This window comes from Hyaloscypha bicolor (assembly GCF_002865645.1).
Source record: "Hyaloscypha bicolor E unplaced genomic scaffold K444scaffold_183, whole genome shotgun sequence".
NCBI lineage: Eukaryota > Fungi > Ascomycota > Leotiomycetes > Helotiales > Hyaloscyphaceae > Hyaloscypha > Hyaloscypha bicolor.
This window is the reverse complement of record NW_020194685.1, coordinates 2,426,101-2,447,870: the sequence shown is the minus strand read 5'-3', so window position 1 is coordinate 2,447,870 and position 21,770 is coordinate 2,426,101. Positions and strand designations below refer to the sequence as shown.

At 50.5% G+C, this 21,770-nt stretch overlaps 7 protein-coding genes across 7 annotated transcripts; 3 read left to right on the top strand and 4 right to left on the bottom strand.

Annotated features, from left to right (window-relative positions):
• The first annotated feature begins 364 nt into the window (after positions 1–364).
• Positions 365–3,040, top strand: K444DRAFT_621977 (uncharacterized protein). Its single transcript, XM_024882012.1, has 4 exons — positions 365–752; positions 804–1,271; positions 1,330–1,546; positions 1,611–3,040. Exons 1-4 carry the CDS (start codon positions 545–547, stop codon positions 2,689–2,691), a joined length of 1,974 nt encoding a protein of 657 aa, XP_024727510.1. The 5' UTR covers positions 365–544; the 3' UTR covers positions 2,692–3,040.
• A 777-nt stretch (positions 3,041–3,817) lies between these two features.
• K444DRAFT_637955 (uncharacterized protein) lies at positions 3,818–4,432 on the top strand (the record flags this gene model as incomplete). Its single annotated transcript, XM_024884191.1, has 2 exons — positions 3,818–3,821; positions 3,957–4,432. 2 exons carry the CDS (start codon positions 3,818–3,820, stop codon positions 4,430–4,432), a joined length of 480 nt encoding a protein of 159 aa, XP_024727509.1.
• A 266-nt stretch (positions 4,433–4,698) lies between these two features.
• Positions 4,699–5,139, bottom strand: K444DRAFT_273072 (uncharacterized protein). Its single transcript, XM_024871485.1, has one exon. It carries the CDS (start codon positions 5,038–5,040, stop codon positions 4,786–4,788), a length of 255 nt encoding a protein of 84 aa, XP_024727508.1. The 5' UTR covers positions 5,041–5,139; the 3' UTR covers positions 4,699–4,785.
• On the bottom strand, positions 4,936–6,970 carry K444DRAFT_621976 (uncharacterized protein). The gene is made up of 4 exons (XM_024882011.1): positions 6,820–6,970; positions 6,674–6,767; positions 6,114–6,625; positions 4,936–6,064 (listed from the first exon to the last, which is right to left on the bottom strand). Exons 1-4 carry the CDS (start codon positions 6,889–6,891, stop codon positions 5,240–5,242), a joined length of 1,503 nt encoding a protein of 500 aa, XP_024727507.1. The 5' UTR covers positions 6,892–6,970; the 3' UTR covers positions 4,936–5,239.
• Positions 6,971–7,750: 780 nt separating this feature from the next.
• K444DRAFT_637953 (uncharacterized protein) lies at positions 7,751–8,822 on the top strand (the record flags this gene model as incomplete). Its single annotated transcript, XM_024884190.1, has 2 exons — positions 7,751–7,877; positions 7,933–8,822. The coding sequence occupies 2 exons, from the start codon at positions 7,751–7,753 to the stop codon at positions 8,820–8,822; spliced, it is 1,017 nt and encodes a 338-aa protein (XP_024727506.1).
• Positions 8,823–9,986: 1,164 nt separating this feature from the next.
• On the bottom strand, positions 9,987–13,230 carry K444DRAFT_546751 (uncharacterized protein; the record flags this gene model as incomplete). The annotated part of the gene is made up of 3 exons (XM_024876253.1): positions 9,987–10,877; positions 10,928–12,812; positions 12,899–13,230. 3 exons carry the CDS (start codon positions 13,228–13,230, stop codon positions 9,987–9,989), a joined length of 3,108 nt encoding a protein of 1,035 aa, XP_024727505.1.
• Positions 13,231–14,683: 1,453 nt separating this feature from the next.
• Positions 14,684–16,718, bottom strand: K444DRAFT_546655 (MFS multidrug transporter-like protein; the record flags this gene model as incomplete). Its single annotated transcript, XM_024876244.1, has 6 exons — positions 14,684–15,416; positions 15,467–15,964; positions 16,029–16,068; positions 16,137–16,195; positions 16,274–16,583; positions 16,646–16,718. 6 exons carry the CDS (start codon positions 16,716–16,718, stop codon positions 14,684–14,686), a joined length of 1,713 nt encoding a protein of 570 aa, XP_024727504.1.
• Positions 16,719–21,770: the final 5,052 nt, after the last annotated feature.

Sequence of the window (21,770 nt, the reverse complement as noted above, 5' to 3'; positions counted from 1 at the left end):
AAGATAAACTGAAAACGAGTAGCAAATATGCTGGATTGACCAAGCTGAATAATGGCCGTGCTCGCCCTTCTTGCTTTTCCTGTTGCGTTCTCGAGTCTTGACACTCTGCTTAGCCGGGCTCGTGGTAGCAAGTAGTCCAAACCACTTGGTGATATTCCAACTTGCCGAGTAGTGAGTGCATAGGACTAGAGTCCTGTTGGTTGGCTGCTCTATCAATAGGCTCAAAGAATGATTACATTTTTGCTTTTTATGCAAGGAATGATTCACATTTTGAAATTAGGTTGTTCTATAATATCACGTGAGTGGCGTTTGCTGACTTGTTAAGGTTACAGGTGGAGACGTTCACGACACTCGAATTTCAGGTAAATGCTCCAAGATTTCACCAATGTCGATAGTACAGCCACCTGATCCCTCGTTATTCGACTTGAGCGCTATTCTACGAGCTGGGTAGTTCCGCTCCTAGCATGCTCTCACAGTTGCGGAATGTGCTCGCAGTCACTGAGCAATCCGGAGCTGAATTCTCCATCCGCCAAAATTCACGATCATGTCGCACACGTCACAATATGCGGCCAAAGGCAAAGGACAGTACTCCTCTCCGGAAACTGTCTGGTCAGAATGGGAGTGGAATTCGGCAGGATACTGGGAATCACGTCGAATCAATGCTTCCGGTGCTACGGAGTATAGAACAGACCCCCCATTGAACCAGGCTGCTGGGAATGCTACAACGCCAAGATCCCCAGGCGTCTTCGACAGTTGGTATATTCATTTGCGTATTGTATTCTTCATCGCTAACCAGTTTAAAGATCAGTATACTCTGGATTCCGGGTGTAATCCAATATCAACCTCAGAAGAATCCTATTCGGGCATGCAAGCAGCAATACCTGATTATTTGACCTCCAATAAGTTCACAGATTCAGGAGAAAGCTATGTTGCGCCGCATGCAGCCATAGACTATACGAATTGGAGCACGCCCGCAGACCAAGGAGGATACGTGCAGAATTTATCGAACACATACGGGCAAAGTCAAACAGGGGGCCACTATCCGCTGGCTAGCAGCAATTATCCTTCGTCAGCGTACTACGATTCACCGGCAAATTCTACGGCAAATCATAATGCCCACCTCTCTTATTCAGGCCCTCAAGAACAAGATTACTTGGATGCCACGTCTGCCTTCTCTGGATTGTCCTTGACAGATCCAAAGCCAAATGATTCACATCCAAAGATAATTCATCGAGAGCCAGGCAGTAAAGATTACGAAATCCTTGACCCAAGTTAGTGGTTCATTTATACCCCCGTGGAACGTTGGCTCTGATAGTATTCAAAACATAGGATATCGTGTTGTTCCATCGAAAGACTCAAAGTGGTTCTGGAGATTTGGCAGGGTCTTTATGATGCTATGGACTGAACCCGGTGGCCATCAAGTCTCACCTGGCGGCGGAACTCGAAACGGTTCTCATATTAGTACAACATGGCTGAATGAGAGTGAATACTCCGAGATCAGAAGATTTGTAATCATCCAAGAGGATCATGATTGTGTTCTATGTTTGTGTGTTTCCTCCTCGTTTTTTTTACGTTGCTATCTTTCATATCTTATGCTTATTCATAGGCAGGCCGGTTCAGACCTACTCCGAGCAAGCCACCCTCGACCCAAACCTTCCTAATCGACAGCAGCATGCCATCATATATACAAGCAGGCATTGCCCGGAAGAAGTGTCGGAAGTAACAGGGGTTGGCCAAGTACATTATGAAGATCTCACGAAGGACCCAATCCGTGTCATCTCGGAACAAAAAGGGCCAGAAGGAACCTTGTCTCCCTTATCGAGAATCAATTACAACAAAATATACTCCGTTGACATGGATGTCCGAGTGCTGAATATTGGCATGGTCTCCAAAGAATCCCTTCCTTCGCTTCAAGCAAACTCTCCTTTGAAGCGGAAATGGAATTCCCAGACTTCGAGACGGGGACGCTCTGATTATCATCGTCGCAAGGGCAACTCCAGGGCCAAGGAAAAGAGCCCGTCCAGGAGACGTTATGAAATGGATATGGACTACCCAATTACAACGGCGAAGGAGTCGGACCCTGAGCCAATGTTCTATCGCGAGTCAAATGTGGGGATTGGAAGCTCTTCTGGAAAGCTGAATGACCATATGGATACAGGTCAAAGATCGACACGTCTCGTTAGTTCATTGGCAGGCTACCAGGTCATAGGATTCCCCTCACGCTTCTTTAAGAAAGGGCGAGTCTTCAAAGCGCTCTGGACAGAACCCGCTGGAGACGTCACCAATAGTGAGGATGCATTTGTGATTCCATCAAGATATGGGGAGAACGCATTCACAAAAATCCGTCACTTTGTTGTTGCACGAGAAAAGCAAGGCTGTTGCCTATGCCTCATGCTCAACACATATCACCGACAAGGTGCCTCCAAAGACGGGATCAAGGCCGAAAACTACGCTGCAGTGTATCCCCTCGGCGGAGAACCAGAAGTTGGACCAAACGAGAACTTGACGAAAGAGCCATTCCCCATTAAGGTCGAGGAAGCTGGAGAATCTATCGACCCCACATCGCGGATTGACTTTGGGAGAGTGTACACGGTTGAGCACAATATCAAGGTCCTCAAAGTTGGCCGAATTCCAAACGACTTTCTGCCACAACTTGAGGAATATTTTGTGAATAGCATTGTCGGCCCTTGAGCGATGGGAGCAAAACTCTTAGGCTGAGCATTTTATGTGGATCATGGCCGATGTAGAAGGGAGACGGAGGCAACGGTGAAACGGGAAATGAACGGAGCAACATGAACTTTTCCTTGTATTCTTGGCAGGAGTTGGACCCAAATTTAGAGGAGCATTTGCACGGAAGGCTAGAAGGAGTTCACTTTCAGGAAGTCTGTGGACGTCCAGTCCTTTCGCATTAGGGACAAACATGGAGTTTAGTAAAGTGGAGCATTATACCCTTTTTGTAGCATTTACAAATTCTTCATTTCGCAGTATTATGTCGTTTCTCACAAAACAGTTCAAAAATTCTTACAACGGCTTTTTTCCCCGTTAAAAACGTATACTTGACTGCTATTAAAGTTCCTCATTGTGATTAAGATAAAGTAAATTCAATGGAAGGGGTCAGGTTTTTGAAGTGTCAGTAGTATTCATCGCTATATTTTACACTTACTTTTCCTCGTAACATAAAATAGATTGCCATGCTTTAGAGATAACTATTATTGTCATCAGCACGAAGTACGGTTCGGAAGGGAGAACAGGAAGAATTCACAACATGAAAGCGGTCAAAAATTTGTAGAAGAACTTCGGGCATTATTACATTGGATGGCAAGACGCGTACCATATTGTCATCAAACACAGGTTCGAATCGTCCCGCTGTCGAACAGATGTGAAAGCAATGAATTAGGCCAAGAACCATATTGATTGAGAAAGGAAACCTGAGTATGGGATCCAGTACACCTCATATTTCGATACCTGTGACACGCGCTTTCATATCCCAAAGTGCTTTGTTGGCAGCTCCGCCTCCAGCGCAATTTGAATCGACAATTCATGTCTGGAGGAGCTGAGAGTAGTAGGTGTATTCGGGATGATGGCGGTGCTGCGCCACGAAGATGGACCCAAAGGAAGGAACGAAGGTCGAAGCCGAGCAGCAGTTTTCGTCGTATGGACAGCGCCATGTACTGCCGTTCAATGCTCCATTATATGCAATCACATTTACGAATGTGCTGTTCCCGGCCATGAAAGCATCGGAAGTTAGACTTAATGATCGGCACAGAATCGAGTGAGACAACGAGATGCAGACTTACAGCTTCTTTTGCCAAGCAGCATGGGTTCGTGGCTGCGAATGACTAAGCAGTCCACATAAGGTGGAATGCCAAGACGCTTGAAAGTTGAGTGATAATGCCACCCCGAGAAAGATGATTAGAAGGAAACAGACCTCTGGACGAGTTCTATCTTTACAACAGCTCTATCTCTAATCGCCCTTCATTGGGCACTGGACCTATTCGCTTTGCGGGAAGCGCTTGATGCTGCAAATGAAAAGGTTAGACTGCTAGAAGCTGCTAATTTAAAGCTGAATCAACTCCTTACAGGCAGCAACAAGGAGAACCGCTTGATGAAGCGGGAGAATGCAGAGTTGCACAACAAACCCGACGACGCAAAGAACGACCGGGAGCACGAGAGGAGACTGAACAGACGGGGAAGAGAACAATCTTCAGATTGTAGCCGTGAGAAATTCTCAATCATGCTGCCACCATCCACCCGTCCCCCTGTGATTGTGGATGAGAGAAGATCAAGTTTGAAGCCTCCACCTCGAGATGAGAAAACCCTATGCGTCAAATCGATTGATCTTGCCGTCATCTTTCAACCAACACTTTTCTTCCAGATTGGCCGGGTTTTCAAAACTCTTTGGACGGAGCCTGCCGGAGAGACCGCCACGTAGGCAACGGCTCAGTTCGATCTCAGAACCTCACAAAGAATATTATCCCCTCTGGAACCCATGCCGATTGATCGAGCTTCAGGAGTGAGTGTTATACTGCCAATAGGTTGATTATTGGTGACTGATCGATGAGGCCTGTGAAAGTGAGAGAATAGTAGCCAGAAGCGAGGTGGCATTTTCAAGGACTGCAAAGGGCTTTTTGCGACTCCCACGTTTTCCACAGGAGACGCAAATCCAGAACGCCACAACCAAAAAGATACGGAGCAAGACCTTGACAGTGATCAGAGAGTCCATGATTAACCACTAATCTTGAAAGTGCAGAGACAAGAATATTAAACATAAAGGTGCAGAGGTTGTCAATTGCTGCCCCCCCATTGGATAAATAAGAAACTACAATAGCAGCGATCGATCCTTTCGAAGAGACTGGTGAGTTGGCCTGAATCACTTCTTTGGTGGATGCAATACTCTTCAACACAAGTATTGTTCATGCTCGGAAATACCCGTAAAGCAATTAGTGAGATACTGAAATCTCTAATTAATTTGTGCGATGATGTAATTTTCGTTCTAAAAGTCAGACTACAAAGACCAAAAAAGAAGAAGAAAAAAAACATTTCGAAGTGAATAAATTAGAAGGAAAGTCGGCAATGATCCAATCTAGCCATAGTCTGTTTGCAAGTATCTGTCGTTATCATCGCAAATCATCTTTTCATCGGAAAAGGAATGAAATCCCGAAAATTAAACAAAGTAATTGTAACATAGTAATTTGGTCCGGGTTAAAGAGCGGAGCTGATGTGTAGGTAGAAGAATGGCTCAGGACTGACGCCACGTATGCGGATGCTCAGACCAATTGGTCCTTGAGTTGGGACCGGACGGTACTGATATTTGAGATGCCACTTCCCCAGGCGTTCCCGCGAGTGCATAGAACGCGCTCGCTGCGGAAACGTAGGATGGCATTTCAGGAAGAAAGTTTCGTTGCTGAGGCCTCGCAGGCGGCAGCAAATTGTCGTTATAAGAGTAAACTGGCTCAGGATTGACATCGCGTGTCATCGATTGCATAAGCCAGCTGTTACAGGGGTTAAAATAGCGGTGGTCGACTGAAGCTTGAGCCGTGATTTCCTTGCTCATCCTCTGGAGATCAAGAGATGCATCTCCGAGTGGAAGTGAAGATGATAGAAGGAAGTGAGGAGCAGACTTCGCACGATTGAGTGGTGGAGGTGGACTGAGATCGAAAGTAGTTGAAGGCTGGGAGTCAACCTCGGGTGAAGTAGATCCTTCTATATGAGGAGCGGGTGAAGATGCTATATCATCGAAATTCCAGCTATTACCGGGAGACAAATGTGCAGTGCTTGCATGAATGCCTTTGAAGGTAGGTTCATCTGTACTCGGTGGAGGGAGTGCCACCGAGGACGAAATAGTCGCTGAGAGGGTACTAGCATAGGTCAAGCGGGTCTGTTTGACCGTTGTTATACTCAGTGTTGAGATCTCGACATTGGATCGAAGATTTTCCAGCGAGCCATCGAGATTCGAGGCCCATTTTCGATTACAATTGATACCTCGGCGATATAGAATGAAGGTGAGGTAATTCAAAGTAGACTTCATTCTCTCAGTCAATAGACTGGCCATTTTTTCACCACCCTAAGAGTGTTAGACATTGTTTTATACTCAAAAATTTGAAGAAACCTACGCAGAGGGGTATTCCATCGCCATTCTGCAGCCTTTTATATGCGTCTGCCAAGCCAGTATACAGGATGGTAACAGCAGCAGACACTTCATATTTGGATGCCTCGTCATCCTGACTCTTGTCCGCATCGGCGGCATTCGTGACCTCCTCGATACTCTTGTCCAATCGTCCAAGAATAACGTTGGATAGGCGGAACGAGTCAGAGAATGTCATTGTCTCTTGGGCAAGGTTTCTTGGTAGGAGGATGGACAAATATCCTCTGGCGTAAAGGGCGCTTCGTGGCAAGTTGGCCCTTGGAATCCTGTAGGAAATTCGTGGAACGTAGTATGACAAGACAATCTGATCCAGCTGGGTCCTCAGATCATCATTGGACAGTGAAAAATCCCCACGAAGTTGGAGCTGGAGAGAATTTGCCCAACCATTTGGTTCGATCGTTGCGAACGAAAGGACATCTCCTTCTGAACTAAGGTCCAAATCATGCTTGGTTCCAAGCGATATTAGGTGTTCACTCATGTCTATATTGAGGTAAGCGACGAGCCCTTTGGAAGAGAAGGATGCACTACCTTTGGTGAAGAACCCATCAAATGGGACAAGCGGTTTGACCGGCTCAGAGTTCCCACAGGGAATGCAATTCCCAATCAGAGTCCCAACAGAACACTGATTCAATTCACGTCAGCTTGGTCCCAAAAGCTCAAAACGAGTAACTGACTGGTTTTTCCTGCAGCCAACAGTTGAGGCAGTCGGTCTCGTGGAGCATCTTCCTGGAGCGCCTCAATGGCATTTTGGCGATGGCGGTGAGAGTCTCTGCAAACGAGTCCGACGATCAATGAGGTTTCGGCTTACGCGCAGGGCGAGAGGTTGGGATGAGCTGGGCACCAAATATATGTATGTCTCCGCATCAGCTCGGCCTGAACATGCACGACCGCCTTGGTATCAAGGCCACCGCACAGCGGCAGGGTATGCGCAGAGCGACTGGCCCTCGTTTACCCCTAGGATGTGAGGTCGTCGTCGCTTCTGCAAGTTCAGCGCACTATGCACAGGACGAGACAACACAGCGGACCGATATCTTCATGATGGCGAGGCAGATTATATTGCATCTTGAAGCAAGGTTATGTATTCGACCAAATCGGCATGGTTGTGGAAACCGCCTTGCTTGTATTCCAAGCCTCGAGCCAGGCAGTGTGGGATGAACGAGTGAGGCCAGCACGCGAATGTGCCAGCAGCCATGACAGGTGAGATAAAAAGGTTGGACACTCCAATGCGACACGAATAACTAATCTGCAACTTTGCTTGACAACACCATTATTTGATCGTATATTTTACTTCTCGTGTTTCCGGAAAGTGGGCTGCTCTCTGCGAATGCTAAATTCGCGCTCCCGATAAATAGTCGGTGCCTGACCCTTGCCATCTCTGCAGCCTTATTTTGGAACACATGGCCGCCTCTTCCCCAATGCATCACCACCGACTGGAAACTGTACCTTCCACGCTCCGAGCGCAGCACCATATCCCTCTGCCAAACGACTTGCGGTGGGTGGGAGGCTATGGACGCAGGTTCCATACTTATGTTCTATCGAGGAAGCTTTGCACCGCTGCGCTGAGGCGCAAGCTTTGGAGGTGTTCCAGGGCTTGAATCTGGAGGCATGTCGAGTAGACATAAAAGAAGTTCACGCAGTTCAGCCAAACGCTCGGAATACCCCACCGATTGGTCGGAATGGGAATGGGAAGAGAACCGGCAATGCTTTCGACGATATCGTCTAGATCGTCATGGTATGTCAAACCTCTGCTGAAAGCCGAGTTGGAAATGAATTGTTAACTCGACTAGGCGAATACGAATATGACTACGGCGATTCTATCGAAAAGTCGAGCAACGCAGCTCCCAGATTCGAACCAGTCACTCAGTCTGGGCCTTCGGCATACGCTCAGCATTCCGAAGACCATACCACGTATCAACCTCCATTAGACTTCTCGCCACCAAAGCTTTACGACGCACAACGTGAACCAAGTTCCTATTCCCCTGGATTGGGGACACTTCCAGTTGCTAGTCCAAGTTTCGGTCAACAAGCAATCCCTGATATTGTCTCTGGATTGGGGACACTTTCAATCGCTAGTCCAAGTTTCGCTCAACAAGCAGACCAGCTTGATCCACGTACGCAAAGCTTCTCCCTTGAATCACATACCCTGACCATCGCAGGATTCACTATCCGAGACCAACCCTCCCGCTTCTTCCAGATCGGAAGGGTCTTCAAAGTCCTCTGGACCGAGCCAGCCTCAGAGACAGCGAATGATCTGGATAATTACACCTCACACACAGTGGCGTTTGGGCAGCTCGCGTTTTCTAAGATTCGGAGGTTTGTGGTTATACGGAAGCGACTACATTGCTGTCTGTGCCTTCCCATCCTGACGTACGGGGGCCAAGGTGCTACCAAGGCAGGTGTTCGAGCATCGGACCATGCAATAGTACATGACGCAAACGAATCTGAACCTGATGCGGCCCCTGGTGAATTGCTTGGCAAGTATGCTCTTAGAATTGTTCTTGAAGTAGAGGGCGAGACACTTGATCCCATGTCTCGCATTGATTTTGGAAAGGTGTATACGGTGCAACACAACATCAAGGTGATGAATGTGGGGCGGATCCACAAATTGGATATTAGGTCCCTGAAACGGAGTTACAACGAAAGTATGCGCATGGATGATGACGACGATAACTACTGATCCATATCCACCGTTGAAGCTGTGTTATTAATCACGGCCATGGCTTTGATACCACAATAGACTTTTATATCTTGATAGAAGGGCTTAGCTCCTATTTGATCGGAAATAAAAAAATTCCCGGCGTCTATATGGTTCTGGCAGCTTCTCAACCTCTGCTTTACCGCGAGGTCTAGTCCAGTTGCTACTTGTCAGAAGATTTTTCCTTACAGAAGTGATTACTATCAGCCGATTTCTAGCATTTAAGTGAACGATTGTCCTTGAAATTACAGCAAGTCACAATCGATCTCCGATATCGACTTACGACATTGAGGTCAAGTCTATCCTCGAGTCCTGAGCTCCTAGTATAAAGTGAAAGCCAGTCAGACCCCTTGAACAGAACTCGTGGCCTTGTAGTGAATCACAGGCCCTGAAAACCGTATGCGATGTGTGTTTGTGGGACACCGTACCTAGTATTCGAATTCGGAATGCAACAATGAGATTTCGAAGTAGATTTCGATCCTGGCACTACAGCTTCAATATCCGGCTTCAAAGTCGAATCATCATTAACCTTTTGGCGTCCCCCCCCCCAGCTATCCTTCATCTGTCTCACAGCGCTTCGCGTCCTCCGCTCCTTCCACCATCTTTCATCCACCCCATCGACACCACACCCTCCACCTTCTCTACATCTCAAAGTTCTCCCTTCTCTTTTCGTGAAGTCTCACGCCGTTTGTACTAAATCTCTCCCCTCCTTCTCCCTCCAAATCTCGAACCGCAGCATCGACTGTCATCCCGCATCACGATCACAAATGCAAACACATCACACTTTCACCCCGACTTTATCTTCAACAAGCAATCTCTCAATATTCTGTCACTCAATCCATTTTTTTTTCAAGCCCTTTCACACCTCTCAAGCTAAGATATGGCCAAATCCATGGCATGCAATAGCGGATTAGCTCCTAGCCAGAGCGTATATTGTCCTGGCACCAAATATCATACACCATGAACCCCATGCTAGATACACAATTATTGTGGTTTCACAGCTATAACAAACCATATGCTCCTTTCCCTCTCGTGTATGACCCCTCCTGATTTTCCCGCCCTTTTCCATTTCCCACATTAGGTACCAAGTAAGCGGTGTCATCCCACCACTATCACCATCATATCCTCTTTCCATCCAACAAATGATCAGAACCCACCAGTCCCCCCAAAGAAAAACCCATCAAAAAGATCCACCCCTCCACCATCCCCATGATCCCCGGCTCCTCCATCCCAACCCAATCCCGTGCCCATCCCAAGATCACCATTCCACCCTCCATCAAACCCACCTGCATCCCAGCCCCCTTGCAGAAAGTCCATCCCCGGCGCATTCTGAAACGGGAACTGCAGTTCCGCTGCCCCTCCAAAAGCATTGTTCTGCCCATAGCCCCCAGGAGTCTGGAACGTCGTTTGTGGGGACGGGAGTAAAGAGGGGTCGATGGCGGAGGTGTCTAAGGCGGATAGAGGGGGCGAAATGGCGTAGTCGGAGGGCGAGTTGCCTATTGTTTGCGAAGCGGATTGGGAGTTGGATGTGTTTTGGCGGGTAGGGCCTGTTATGGTAGAGGGTGTTGCGGAGGAGTTGTAAGGTTCGAACTCCATTTTTACGCCGCCTTTGTTGGAAGAAGGTGCACCCATACTGTTCTGCGAGTTAGGGCGGAAGGAGGGCGGTTGAGGGGTCTGCATTGTCGATGTTGCATTTTGGGGGGAGCCGAGGAGATCGTTGAGACCCATATCGAATTGCGGTTTTGGTCGCGAGGAGTTTTGGTTTTGGGGGCCGCGGCTTTGCCGCTGGTAATGCTTGTCGAAGTAGTCGGTTTCAGTGCTTTGGTTGTGGTGTTGGTGGCTTTGGGAGTGCGAGCGGCGACGGGTACTGAGGCTTGAAGAGGAGCTGAAGCCGGTGGTTGACATGCACATTTGGACTGTCGCTTTGGACATGCGGTCGAAGGCGTCGCGGCAGGCTTCTGCTGGTGGGCATTTCTCGATGAGATCGCCAAGGACGGAGGTTGCTGCTAGGATTGTGAAGTCGACTTCATCCATGGTCTGCAAAATCCATTAGTCCCACACTTCTCAGTACAACAGAGATAACTTACCAGTCGACTTCTCACAATCGCCGAATGCCAAATAGCATACAAGAACGATATCCCCGCCATGAACAAATGATGAGTAGCCAAGAAAGTATAATTAACAAGATGCACACGATGCAACTGCCTATACAATCTCAACACTCTCTGTCCCGCCTCTGCAACCTTCAAAAACACCCGCTCTTCGTCCTCCCTCAGCTCAACATTATGTATGCTTGGGCTATTGACCTCTTCACTGGTATTGTATTCTCCCTCGAACATCTGTGGCACACTCAGACTCTGTCTGTAGAGCATAATCACGCATTGCCAGTAATTGAGCTCGAGGAACTCGACTGAGAATCCGACTCCTGTATCCTTTTTCGTAGGAGCAGAAGTCTTCCATTCCCATAATCGTCTGTCGATATCGATTCGCCATGATCTGAAGCTATCAAACTTCGAGAGGAAGGGAGAGGGTAAGGTGGTGTGCATGAACGGATTCCGTTCATTGAGACCAGAAGCCCGAGCGTGTTGGGCCTGCTGATGTTGCAACACTTGCAAAATCTCAGATTGTAACAACCTGAGTCGGAAGTAGTGGTATGCAGCATGCTTGTAGCTCGTCTCCACAACGCCAGCTGGAGGCTCCAACAAGCCATTTGGCGTGATGTACTTGTCGTCGAGTAACGAGGGGAACTCGGTTGTAATGACTTGATCCGTAATGCCAAACGGCCGACCAACGCATGTTGACACCAATCGATCAAACGAGTATGTGCACCACCACAACCTTCTCTTGAAGTCTCGCACCCATTCCCTTCTTCCCCTTTCTCGTTCATGCCGCTCTCTCTGCATTCGTACCATATCACTTTCCTCGCCTTTCAAATTCTCAGTCACCTCTTCAAGCCCAACCTCAATATCCTTCCCATCCTCATGGTGCAACCCCAAATCCACCGCTAGCCTCACTGCAACACCAATAATATACCACAATCCCGGGGCCACCGGTCTGAGGAGCGCAAACCCAGCCAACAACAACACAGCCTGCAACTCCTCCAATCCACCACCAAATCCATCAGGGCGATCAACTGAGCTCGCCGAGCCTAATAAAGCTTCAAGATGCACAATGGCGGAAGCATGATATTCCTCCGGCTGGCACTGCTTATCCAACCCCGACCTACTGCGTTTCTCTTCCCTATCCTCTTTCGCTTCTTGATCCCCCGAATCGCCCAGAAAGATGCCGGACCCAATCGCAAAGACGATATTCAGCATATACAGCTCCCTCGGCGTCCTAACTCTCGCATCACCGTCCGCATATGCCAACTCAAACATCTTCATAAACTCCGGTCTATGTAGAATCGGTATCTGCGGATTCGCGTGCTCGAAGTAGAAGTTCACCATCCTTGAGCCAACTTCTTTGGACGGGAAAGGTGCTTGTTTAATGGTCGGTCGGGTATGCAGGCCGAAGAAAGAGTCTCGCATCGATGTGCCGGTTGGTTTATCCTTAATCACCAGCCTTGAGGGTCTGACACCGCTCCTATCACTATTCGTGCCTGATACCGATGACTTCACTGCCGCGAAGACGACTCTTGCGAACGAGATTCCGGATGTCGATCCCAAGTAGCGGGAGTCAGAAGCCCCTTGTACAGAAACACTGCCAATATTCGAGACCAGCTTATTCAACTTCTCAGACTCATCTTGCTTCTTGTTCCATGCTACCTCTTTCGTTGATTGCTTGTGGGAAGTGATAGTTGTATCATTGCCATTGTAAGGCGGTCTGCCATCATCGCTGGGTGTTTGGACGGTATTTGGATCTGCGCCTGGTCTGGAGGCGTGGTCGAGGACTTCGGCTGGCGCAAAGGGGATACCGTTGTCCTGGAGGACCTTCTCTAGATAGCCGACTCGAGTTTCGAGGTAGAAGACATAGCTGTGTTTTCCTTATTAGCCTTTCCCCAGTACACCCCAATTACGCTTCTGTGACTTGGTAGAGAAGATCGGTCAAACACAACTCACCTCCTAGGAATCTCCCTCTTGGTGATAGGATCATACCCGACACACTTCACACTCGCCTTCTCACAACTAGCACAAGACGGGAGTCTTTGATCACAGCGGTTCTTCCTTAATCTGCAGCGATTACACGCACTCACGTTTCTGAAGCTGCTGCTCTGGCCCGTCTTCCCTCCAGACACCGGCGCAGCCCCGGTAATCTCAACATCCTCCACGCTCGTCGGACTCGTAGGCTTCAGGGCTCCTCCACTGCGCTCCGGCGACGCATGTCTGGCGCGCTTGTGCGGATACCCTCCACCTGCACTTGTCGCAGAGGTAGTCGGCGACCTTGGATTCATGGTCGAGCTCCTCCCACTCCCACTGCCACTGCCACTTCCACTTCCACTTCTAGCTCAACTTATTGCACCGTCGCGCTGTTCGCAGCCGGTGTACTGGGTCAGGGTTGAGGTCCTCGATTGGGTTGGACGGCGCCGCTTGCTATCTCCTCGATATGTGCGCTGCGCTCATTGTGCTCTTGCCTGCGGTGGTGCTATCCTCGCTCTCAAATCGTACGTACGATAAGGGCCCGCGTTTTCCTGCCGAAGTTCAATCCGTCTATTCGTCCGATCTCTCCTTCTTCTCGTCTCGATTCTCTTTTAGAGGAAAGCTTGGAGGTGGATCGAGGACTCGGGCACGATGGCAGGCAGGGCAGGGCAGGGCAATGCGCAAGAGCAAAAGCAAAAGCAAAAAGGCAGCTGGGAGTCGGTCTGCAGCCGCGTGGGATTTCTGTGTTGTACACAGCAGGCCACAGGCTTTAGCGGACCCTGAAGCCGTGCCGAGAGGGAGCCAGACAGCCAGACGATAGCGTATGATAAGAACTTTGCCCAATGAGAGGCCGCCGCAAATAGTGGGAGATCCTGGCGGGGCGGCTGAGATTATGTGTAGCCATCGAGTAAAGGGTGGAGGTGGCGAGGGCTAGAGTGCAGTGGCCAGAGGGGATTTGTAAACAATAGGGGGGAGTGTGATGTGCAATGGTCAGGTGCATATTTGAATATTTGCACAACTCGAGGTAGGAAGCTGAAGAGAAAGAGGAGTTGTTCTTGTTGTAAATAGGAAGGTGCACCAGGTGCTTGCAAGGAGCGGGATCACATCCGGAAGCCTGCTCCGCCCCAGCATCACGAAACTGAAGCCCCTTTTCAAAACACAATTCGGATCAACGTCTTCATATTGAATATCTATAAGACCCGCATCCAACTCCATGCCATCGCCCGGTGTGCAGAAAAGAAAAAGGTATATTATAAACGCCTGTTAAAAATGCGATACCATATCCAATCCATGATCAATGAATGATCTGCCTGTCTGCAAATCCCTTCTGGTCAATTCCAATTCTCCAGTCAGATCCAAGTGATCGATGATGATCCGTATCCAAGAAACTCCAATCCCAAAATCTCAAGCAACAGATCTTTCAAAATATCCATCCGATCTGATCTATTTCTTTGTGTGTGATGTCCGGTTCCAATGTAATTCCATCTTGTAAAACTCCATCCTTTCTCCCTCTCGCAAAAAGTGTATATCAGTATCAGGTATTGTTGTAATTGACGATCCTCCTAGTGCGCCGAATCCAAGCAATAAATTAAAACCACAACGCTGCAAAGCAAAAGCATGTATATCGGAAAAGGAAAATACATAAAATCGACGTCGCTCAAAAGGGTTGTTTTTTATACAGGTATCCTCCCAGAGGAAAGCGTAGAATCGAAAAGGCGCTATGAGATGAAATTCGTGAGTCGCTTTCTTTCTCGCGAGAGAAAGTCATCACTTGATGATATTATTATCTAGTGGTTCGATATCTCTCCGTGGTTCGGCGGCTGCGATGGCGGAATCCAAGGCGTGGTGATCTAGAATCTGCTCTTCGAAGCCCAAGTCGCGGTCTTCGTCGATCTTCTCGTCGACATCCATGCGTCCTCCTTTGTCGGTCATGCGCAAGCTGATGAGGGCGCCTGCTAGAGAAATTACCGCACTGCACCACCAGGCGAGGCCAGAGTATCCTAGTCGAAGACCTGCTGAGAAGAGGAATCCAGATACTGTTGGGCCGAAGGCTCGGGAGAGACTGGCTGTGGAAGCTGCAACGCCATTGATTGTTCCCAGCATCAGGAGCGAGGGCGCCGAGTTGGTGAGCAGGATGGCATTGCTCGGATATGCCATTGTTGCGAATGTGCACTTCCAGATGACGACTCCATAGACCCCGGCCATCTTCAGCTTGTCCGGTAGAAGAACCAAGTACGGAGTGGAGATGTACAAGATGGGATAGGAGATAGCGAGCGCCCTGAAGAGACCAAGGGCTCCAAGCCGGCGGACGATGATGGGGAAGAGGAAGATGGTGGCAATCATGGAGTAGATGCCTTGGACCGAGAGAACAACCCCAATCTGCTTCGTGCTGAGTCCATAGCCGCTAACAAACTTGAAAGGCAGCTTCCATGGTTCCGGATTCTCAGGGGGTTCGGTGCTGAGGAGTGTTGGCAGCATTGCATCGAAAGTCATTGTGTGGCTGCGCACACGAGTCAGTGAGGCACGAGAACCAGTTCATGCATGACTTACTAAGCTAAGATGCCGTAACCGATGATGTTGCGAACAACCTGTCTCGTGAATGCTTTTGTTGCTGCAGGCGACGCCGCAATGCGCGAGTCATTCAGATCCAACACCTCCTGACGGTCCGCTGATGGGGTGGACGGAATGCTGAGCGAGCTCTCGTTCGTACGGTAATTCGGCGGCTGGTCATCGTCGCTCAACAGAGAGAGAACCTCGTCCAGATCCATTTCCTTTTCGCTTGATGACTTCGATTCCGCACAGCGTGTAACCTTGCTCAGAATCCATTTGCCAGCTTCCAATCCCGGATCGCGGCGGTGCTTCTTCTCCTCGTGCGTCTCCTCGAGAAACAAGATCCCAATCCCGACTCCGCAGGTCACGATCATCGTACACACAAGGTTGGGCAACAGGTAGGGGAATCGGTCCCAAATGGATCCGGCGTGGAAGAGCTCTGGATAGCTGAGGACTGGTCTAGCCAATGCGCCTCCAAGAGTAGGTCCGAGAATCGATCTCGACACAAAAGTTAGCAATGTGGTGTGGTCCCGAAAATTGACAAACGTTTCCAGCAACTCACCCGAGACACCACACGAATGGCATAATCGTATAAGCGCGGGCTTTCCGACTCGTCAGCAAGCGGCTCTAACTGGAGAGGGAAAATACGACATATCAGATTTTGACGTACGTTGGTGTTCCTTGACGGTGACCATTTCCGCGACGGTGGTCTGCAAAACGCCAATGTTTCTAAAACCATTGATCGGTTAGAAAAGGGTTCACAACTTTTGATGTAGGAGTGCATGACATCCCGGAACTTCCACGTACCCATTCAAGAGTCCTCCCAGCGCCCGAGCCAACAATGCAACTGGAAGGTTGGGTGCAAATCCGAAGATCAGCATACTGAGTGCGGTACCAGCGAGTCCGGTGAGCAGGACGGGTTTTCGTCCGATCCTGTCACTAAGTCTTCCCCATGCTACACCAGACGAGAACTCCGCAAAGGCGAATGCAGATGTCACCATTCCCGCGTATACTGAGATTTCGGATTCATGTTGAGTGACACCGAAGTCTTTGATCATGAAATATACATATGGGAATATGGACATAAAGGCAATCGGCTCGCAGATTCGGCATAAAGCTGCTTCTCGTCAGCGAGGACCCTGAGGTATTGCAGCCCCCGTCTACACCCGCAGAACCTACCTAGTATTGTCATTTGCCTTGTGGGGAAAGGTTGGGTCCGCTTCCGCGAACTTGTCTGCTGTGCGCCAGCCATGGCGAGCGCTGTGGCTGCTGTCTTGTCGGTCTTGGATGTAAGGTTCCACAGTTGGGATTGGTTGTTCTTGTACTTGGGAGACGAATTGGTCTAATGAGGAGGTGGGAGGTGGTGTTGAGTTGGAAGCTGTGGACCATATGAGGTTATATGCTTGGATTTTGTACTGCTGTGTTTCCGGGTGGTCGTCACCAGGTGGACGGGTAGGTGCAGTCAAAGAAGGGTTACTCGTTAGGTGCAGAGGCAGAGTGGAGTCTTGTGTATGTGCTGTTGTATCAGGGAGCAGGAAAGGAATCAGAAGATCAGAAAAGAAAGATATGCAGAGGAGATTGGGCTGTTCATGTAGCTGACCGCTGGGTGGCCTTTGGTTAGTTATAAATGTACCCGGCAGCGGTCGCGTAAAATTATAATCTGATGGGCGGTGACGATGCGTGACAGAGAGACACTTACACGGACTAAGTTAGGGCAAAACGGACAAGGAAGGGGAACTGGGGAGGGTCATGGTCGTGGGCCAGGCAAGCATGGGGCTTGGAGCTTGCAACCCAAGCCGGGAGGGTCGTATGGGGGCAAGATGGACGACAGGCCCTGAGCATGAGGCCCTGTATCAGACGGTACTCCACCTCGCCCCGGCATTTGACTCCGTGTGCCCGTTGGAGCAGCGGGTCTTCCGAAGGGATTGTGAGAGCCCTTAAGGATCGCTTGCAGGCATGGCACATGGATCGAACCCTGTAGGTAACTTGGGCTTGGGATAGCTGGGTCTAGTAGCGTGGTATTGTTAACTGGGGACTGCTAGTATTGAGCACAGGCCTGTTTTGCAGTGGTGGCGGTGTGGAGAGTATGAGATGAGAGAGAAGGGGGGGAGGGCGGCGACATGGCCTTCGGCGCTGAATCGCTGATGCACATCTCAGCCATCGTGATAGCCATGCAAGATCCAAATCGGAACGGCAGCGTGCCGGTGATCATGAAGAATCACTGGACAAACGTGAAGAGCCATATTCCATCATTTGGCCGAGTATGTGCGTCAGAAAGTCCACCACAAGATTCCTTGGTAGAGAGCTCATGAATCTGCGCCGTGGGCACCTGTGGCCCCGGAAAGCTCTCAGCGCGATTCGACAATGCGAGCTGGCTGTTGGAAATGCGATAGTAACGCAGTCTGTGAGAGGTTGACGGAAGGAGAGGTTCTTGCCCCTATTAATCCTGGTGACGAAGCGCGGGTGGCCTCGCCGAGGCCCAATTGGCGCGCTGGGGTGGGATTGAAGAGTCTGTGCCGCGTTCTCAGCAGCATCAGGAATAGGTCACAGGAAGCAGGTCACAGGAAGCAGGTCAAATTTGAGGTCCAACTCCGTGTCCATGACTCTATGTGTTCTTACTCAGCAATGCGGAGGGTGAGTTGCAGGCTGATATGCACGGGGCGGCAGAGACGAGATGTATCTTGCTCGGCTCTGCACTGGGATCTGAGCTGGTACCTCTCGCCGTCCCCTCCGCTTCCGTCAAACGGCAGCGAGCGTCAAGTCACCACACCTGAGCCACAGGCCGAGCGTACTCGTGGGCAGTACGTAGTGGGCACTGAGCAGTGAGCACCAGGAGTCCCGAGACAGTGCCTTTGGAATGCTCCGAACGTGCAAGCCCACACAGCCCAAGGAAAGTCCGCACCCACGCTTCGCATACAGGACATAAAAAGAAGCACCTCTGCACGGCCAAACAACGTGCTGGGATTGCCTTGGCCAGTGGGCCCAGCTGCCCAAGTACCAAACAACTGGGCTCGGCCCCCTGCTCCGACTCTGCGCCTGGGGCTCGCTCAGCTGTGACTGGCCCACGCCGGCTCCTTAGGCGAAAGCCCCGAAGTCCTGTGACCAGTTCGTGGACCGTTGGCGTGTTCGCCCTTGCAAGAAGTAGTCAGGGGGAGTCAAGACCCGGGCTGGCGACTACTGGCGGGGGTTGGCGAGTCGGCGACAACTTGCAAGTTCAGACCCTCGAGCCTCAGGACGAGCTCTGTTCCGAACGAACGATCGCAAACACGAACAGCGTAATTCGATCTCAGACATGTGGCCGTTCCGGATAGGTCGGCAATCCAGATAATTGAGGCTGCGCAATGCAGAACGACACCTGCTTGCCTGACGTTGGTTCTGTCTGCGATCGCAGAGGCTGATGTTGAAATCAGGAATCGCGCACCGGGGACTGGAGCAAGTTGCCCGGATGTAAGTCAGGAGACCACAATGCAAGCAGTTGTCGCCCTGCCTTGACTAGATTCGACGGCAGCAAGAGCAAGAACCCCATATAAAACGGTGTATTATACGAGCACGGCATGGGATTATGCATCCAGCGTCAAGAATAGCAAAATGATGGGCACCTCGCTATCCATGCTCGGCGTCCGCCCTGACTCGAGGTCCGGGGCCACGAAATTGTGCAGCTTGATAGGCAGATAAACGGGGGGCCAGCGTCCTTGTTTGGCCTTTCCGCGGAATCGGGATCTCAAGCAGGGATTGCAGAATACATGGAGACATTCCAGACGAAGCCGAAGGAGAGGGTGTGGGAACTGCGGGCCCTCGCTCTCGCGAGTGACGCACGTTTCACAGCCCACGACGAAATCGTATGAGAAGGAGGAGGAGTGCCAAGGCGTGGGTGGATAGTTGGTGCTTCGGGGTTTGGTTGCTTGGTGCTTGAGAGGGTGTGGGTTTTGGCAGTTCGGGGGGGGGGGGGGGTTGATGGGGGGGTTGATGGGAAACGGTTTTGTCGTCCCTCGGAATAAGGGGTAATTGGCTGGAGGGGGCATCCAGGGGGGCCGGGATGCGAACTTCGGGCATTTTCAACCACTAGCTTTTCTAGTGATCTCGCGGAACTGTCTCCTTGACTGCCGCCGGGGAAGTGCTTTAGCTCGTCGTGGTCAGTGACCGGTCATGCTAGACTGCGAATGGCATAATTTGGCAAAGGCCTGGAATGAGCATTTTGCGCTGCGTGCCACCGTCCCTGCGAGAATCTTGTCCCTCCCTTTCTGATTCGTATTCTTGTCCAAGTGCAGATATCACAGTAGTCAGCAAGATCGTCGGCCTCGAAGCCAGGCCATCAATATCAAACTTCTCCATTTTGAGCCTTCCGGAGGACCCATCAAAACGTCCACTGCTGGCGGCGAATTTCGCTTGACACGACTCACCGCCAGTCTGGATGGGGCTTCGATGGCGATGGGTGCGTGACCGCCTCTCTGGAAATTGATCCCACGCCCAGGAGTTGAAGGGGGGTGCTCCACCAACGCCTTTCCCGAGTGACGTTGTGTGTATCGCGTAGAGATGCCCAATCAACAGCCTCAGTCGGGCTCGCTTTCGTCACTTCGATTCTCTCTTCCAACCGCCAGCCTGGGTATGCACCCTTCTCTTCGGAGACCCACCACCAGCACCATCCAGCTTGGCCAAGACGGCGCGCTCGTTGCCGTCAGGATGGCGACACTGCCTTCAGCTCCTCAGCTCCAGACCCCCGCCACCTCGGTGATGTTACGCTGGATCTCAGTTGAGTGAGTGCTCACGTTTCACTCCGATCTAGTCGATCGATTTCATGCCTGTTCCTGGTCGCAATGGCCTCGTACCAAAGAGTGGCCTCGCCACTCCCGCGACACCTGGTTGCTTTTGGAGAGTCAGAGCAGAATTCCCGAGGGACGTCGATTGTGCATACGCTCTGCAAGGGGTCTCGGCCACGTTCCGAGCTGCCGGATTGAAAAGCAGCTCTGTGTTACACGAAGTATCGACCGGCAGGTACCTCGGCACTGCGAAGAACAGGGGACGTTCTACTTGCCTAGTTGGTCTTTCCGTAGTACCTCACACCTTCCTCCAACTTCAACATCATCAGACCGCCTCACCGTCTCGTCAAATGCCCGATGTCGCTGCAGCAATATGACAAGATGACTCCGAAACGCAAGTCCTGGTCACGAGCACTCAACACATTGGCCCTAGATCAGGGTGACGGCAGTGTTGCACAGCATCAACAGAGGCTCGGGGGGCTTGCACTTCTTCAAAAGTCGAACCAAGCAGAGCCAAAGGGTTCATGCAGCGGATCTAATCTTGTGGCCACTCTCATGGCGGAGGAGTGCAGCCAGCCTCACGTTTTTGCGGCTGTTACTCAAGGATTTGCATTTCGAAGCGTCGTTGACGTTGGACGTTGGCCCTTGTCATGCATGCGCCCGCCCTTCTTAAGATGCATATGCACCGAAGCCTGCACGCACATCGCCCTCAATCAAGTATTCTTCCAGCGTTTCACAGCCACGAGTCTTGATGACATTGGCGGGACTCCTCCCGACTGGATCTACAGCCTGGCTTTTCAGCGCGCTCTGTACTGTACAGTATTAAATTGGCTTTGATATTATTCCAGACCTCCTTTGTCATGGACTCTCGGCGCTTAGCAAGAGTCCCTATTCTCGTCCTCGGAGGTCTTCCCAACCACACAGCTTGGAGTTGTCTGTCGTCAGTATGCATCAGCCTTGGAATTGCGGGTTTGGGCGCAGGACCTCCCCGATCCCTGCATCACGCGATTCTTCTTGCTTTTTCCGTCGATCCGGGCATAAGGGCCCTTAATGCAGATGGTCTTTGCATTCCCATTGCAGTTGCAGCGCAGCGGAAGCAGCCAACCTTGCCGATGCGAATGCGACATTATATTTGCTTTTCCCTCCCGAGATCAAGCCGGGAAGACGACGTCTCTGCCAGTGCTTACGAGTACACCGAGTATGGACTTCATATCCCTCTCCACTCCATCGCCAGTCTTATCAAAGCAAAGTCGTCAGATGGCGAGGTGCATGGATTGCAGGGTATCTTCCGATGGTTCACTTCACCGGTTCACTCTGTTACACTGCGGAAGCCTGCTCAGATCCTGGCGAACGTCTAACTCGACGTTGTCCCTCCTTCAACGGTTGGGATGACAGCATGCATATGGCAGCCGTGTATCACAGCATTGTAGATTCCCGATATCTCGTATCATAAGACGCACCGTCTCGTTGCATCATACGTTGGCTTGCTCAAGGGTTTCTGTTCGTCCCCATTCTTCAGACCAGAGAAGCCAACTTGACGATAACTC

What these genes read in the sequence shown, in the direction of transcription:
- K444DRAFT_273072 (XM_024871485.1), bottom strand. Translation starts at nt 5,040, where the DNA reads ATGTTTTTTTTCTTCTTCTTTTTTGGTCTTTGTAGTCTGACTTTTAGA.
- K444DRAFT_621976 (XM_024882011.1), bottom strand. Translation starts at nt 6,891, where the DNA reads ATGCCATTGAGGCGCTCCAGGAAGATGCTCCACGAGACCGACTGCCTC. An exon ending in TGATGGGTTCTTCACCAAAG is followed by an intron (nt 6,626 to 6,673) that starts GTAGTGCATCCT and finishes ACCTCAATATAG; the next exon opens with ACATGAGTGAACACCTAATA. An exon ending in GCGATGGAATACCCCTCTGC is followed by an intron (nt 6,065 to 6,113) that starts GTAGGTTTCTTC and finishes TAACACTCTTAG; the next exon opens with GGTGGTGAAAAAATGGCCAG.
- K444DRAFT_621977 (XM_024882012.1), top strand. Translation starts at nt 545, where the DNA reads ATGTCGCACACGTCACAATATGCGGCCAAAGGCAAAGGACAGTACTCC. An exon ending in ATCCCCAGGCGTCTTCGACA is followed by an intron (nt 753 to 803) that starts GTTGGTATATTC and finishes ACCAGTTTAAAG; the next exon opens with ATCAGTATACTCTGGATTCC. An exon ending in CATGATTGTGTTCTATGTTT is followed by an intron (nt 1,547 to 1,610) that starts GTGTGTTTCCTC and finishes ATTCATAGGCAG; the next exon opens with GCCGGTTCAGACCTACTCCG.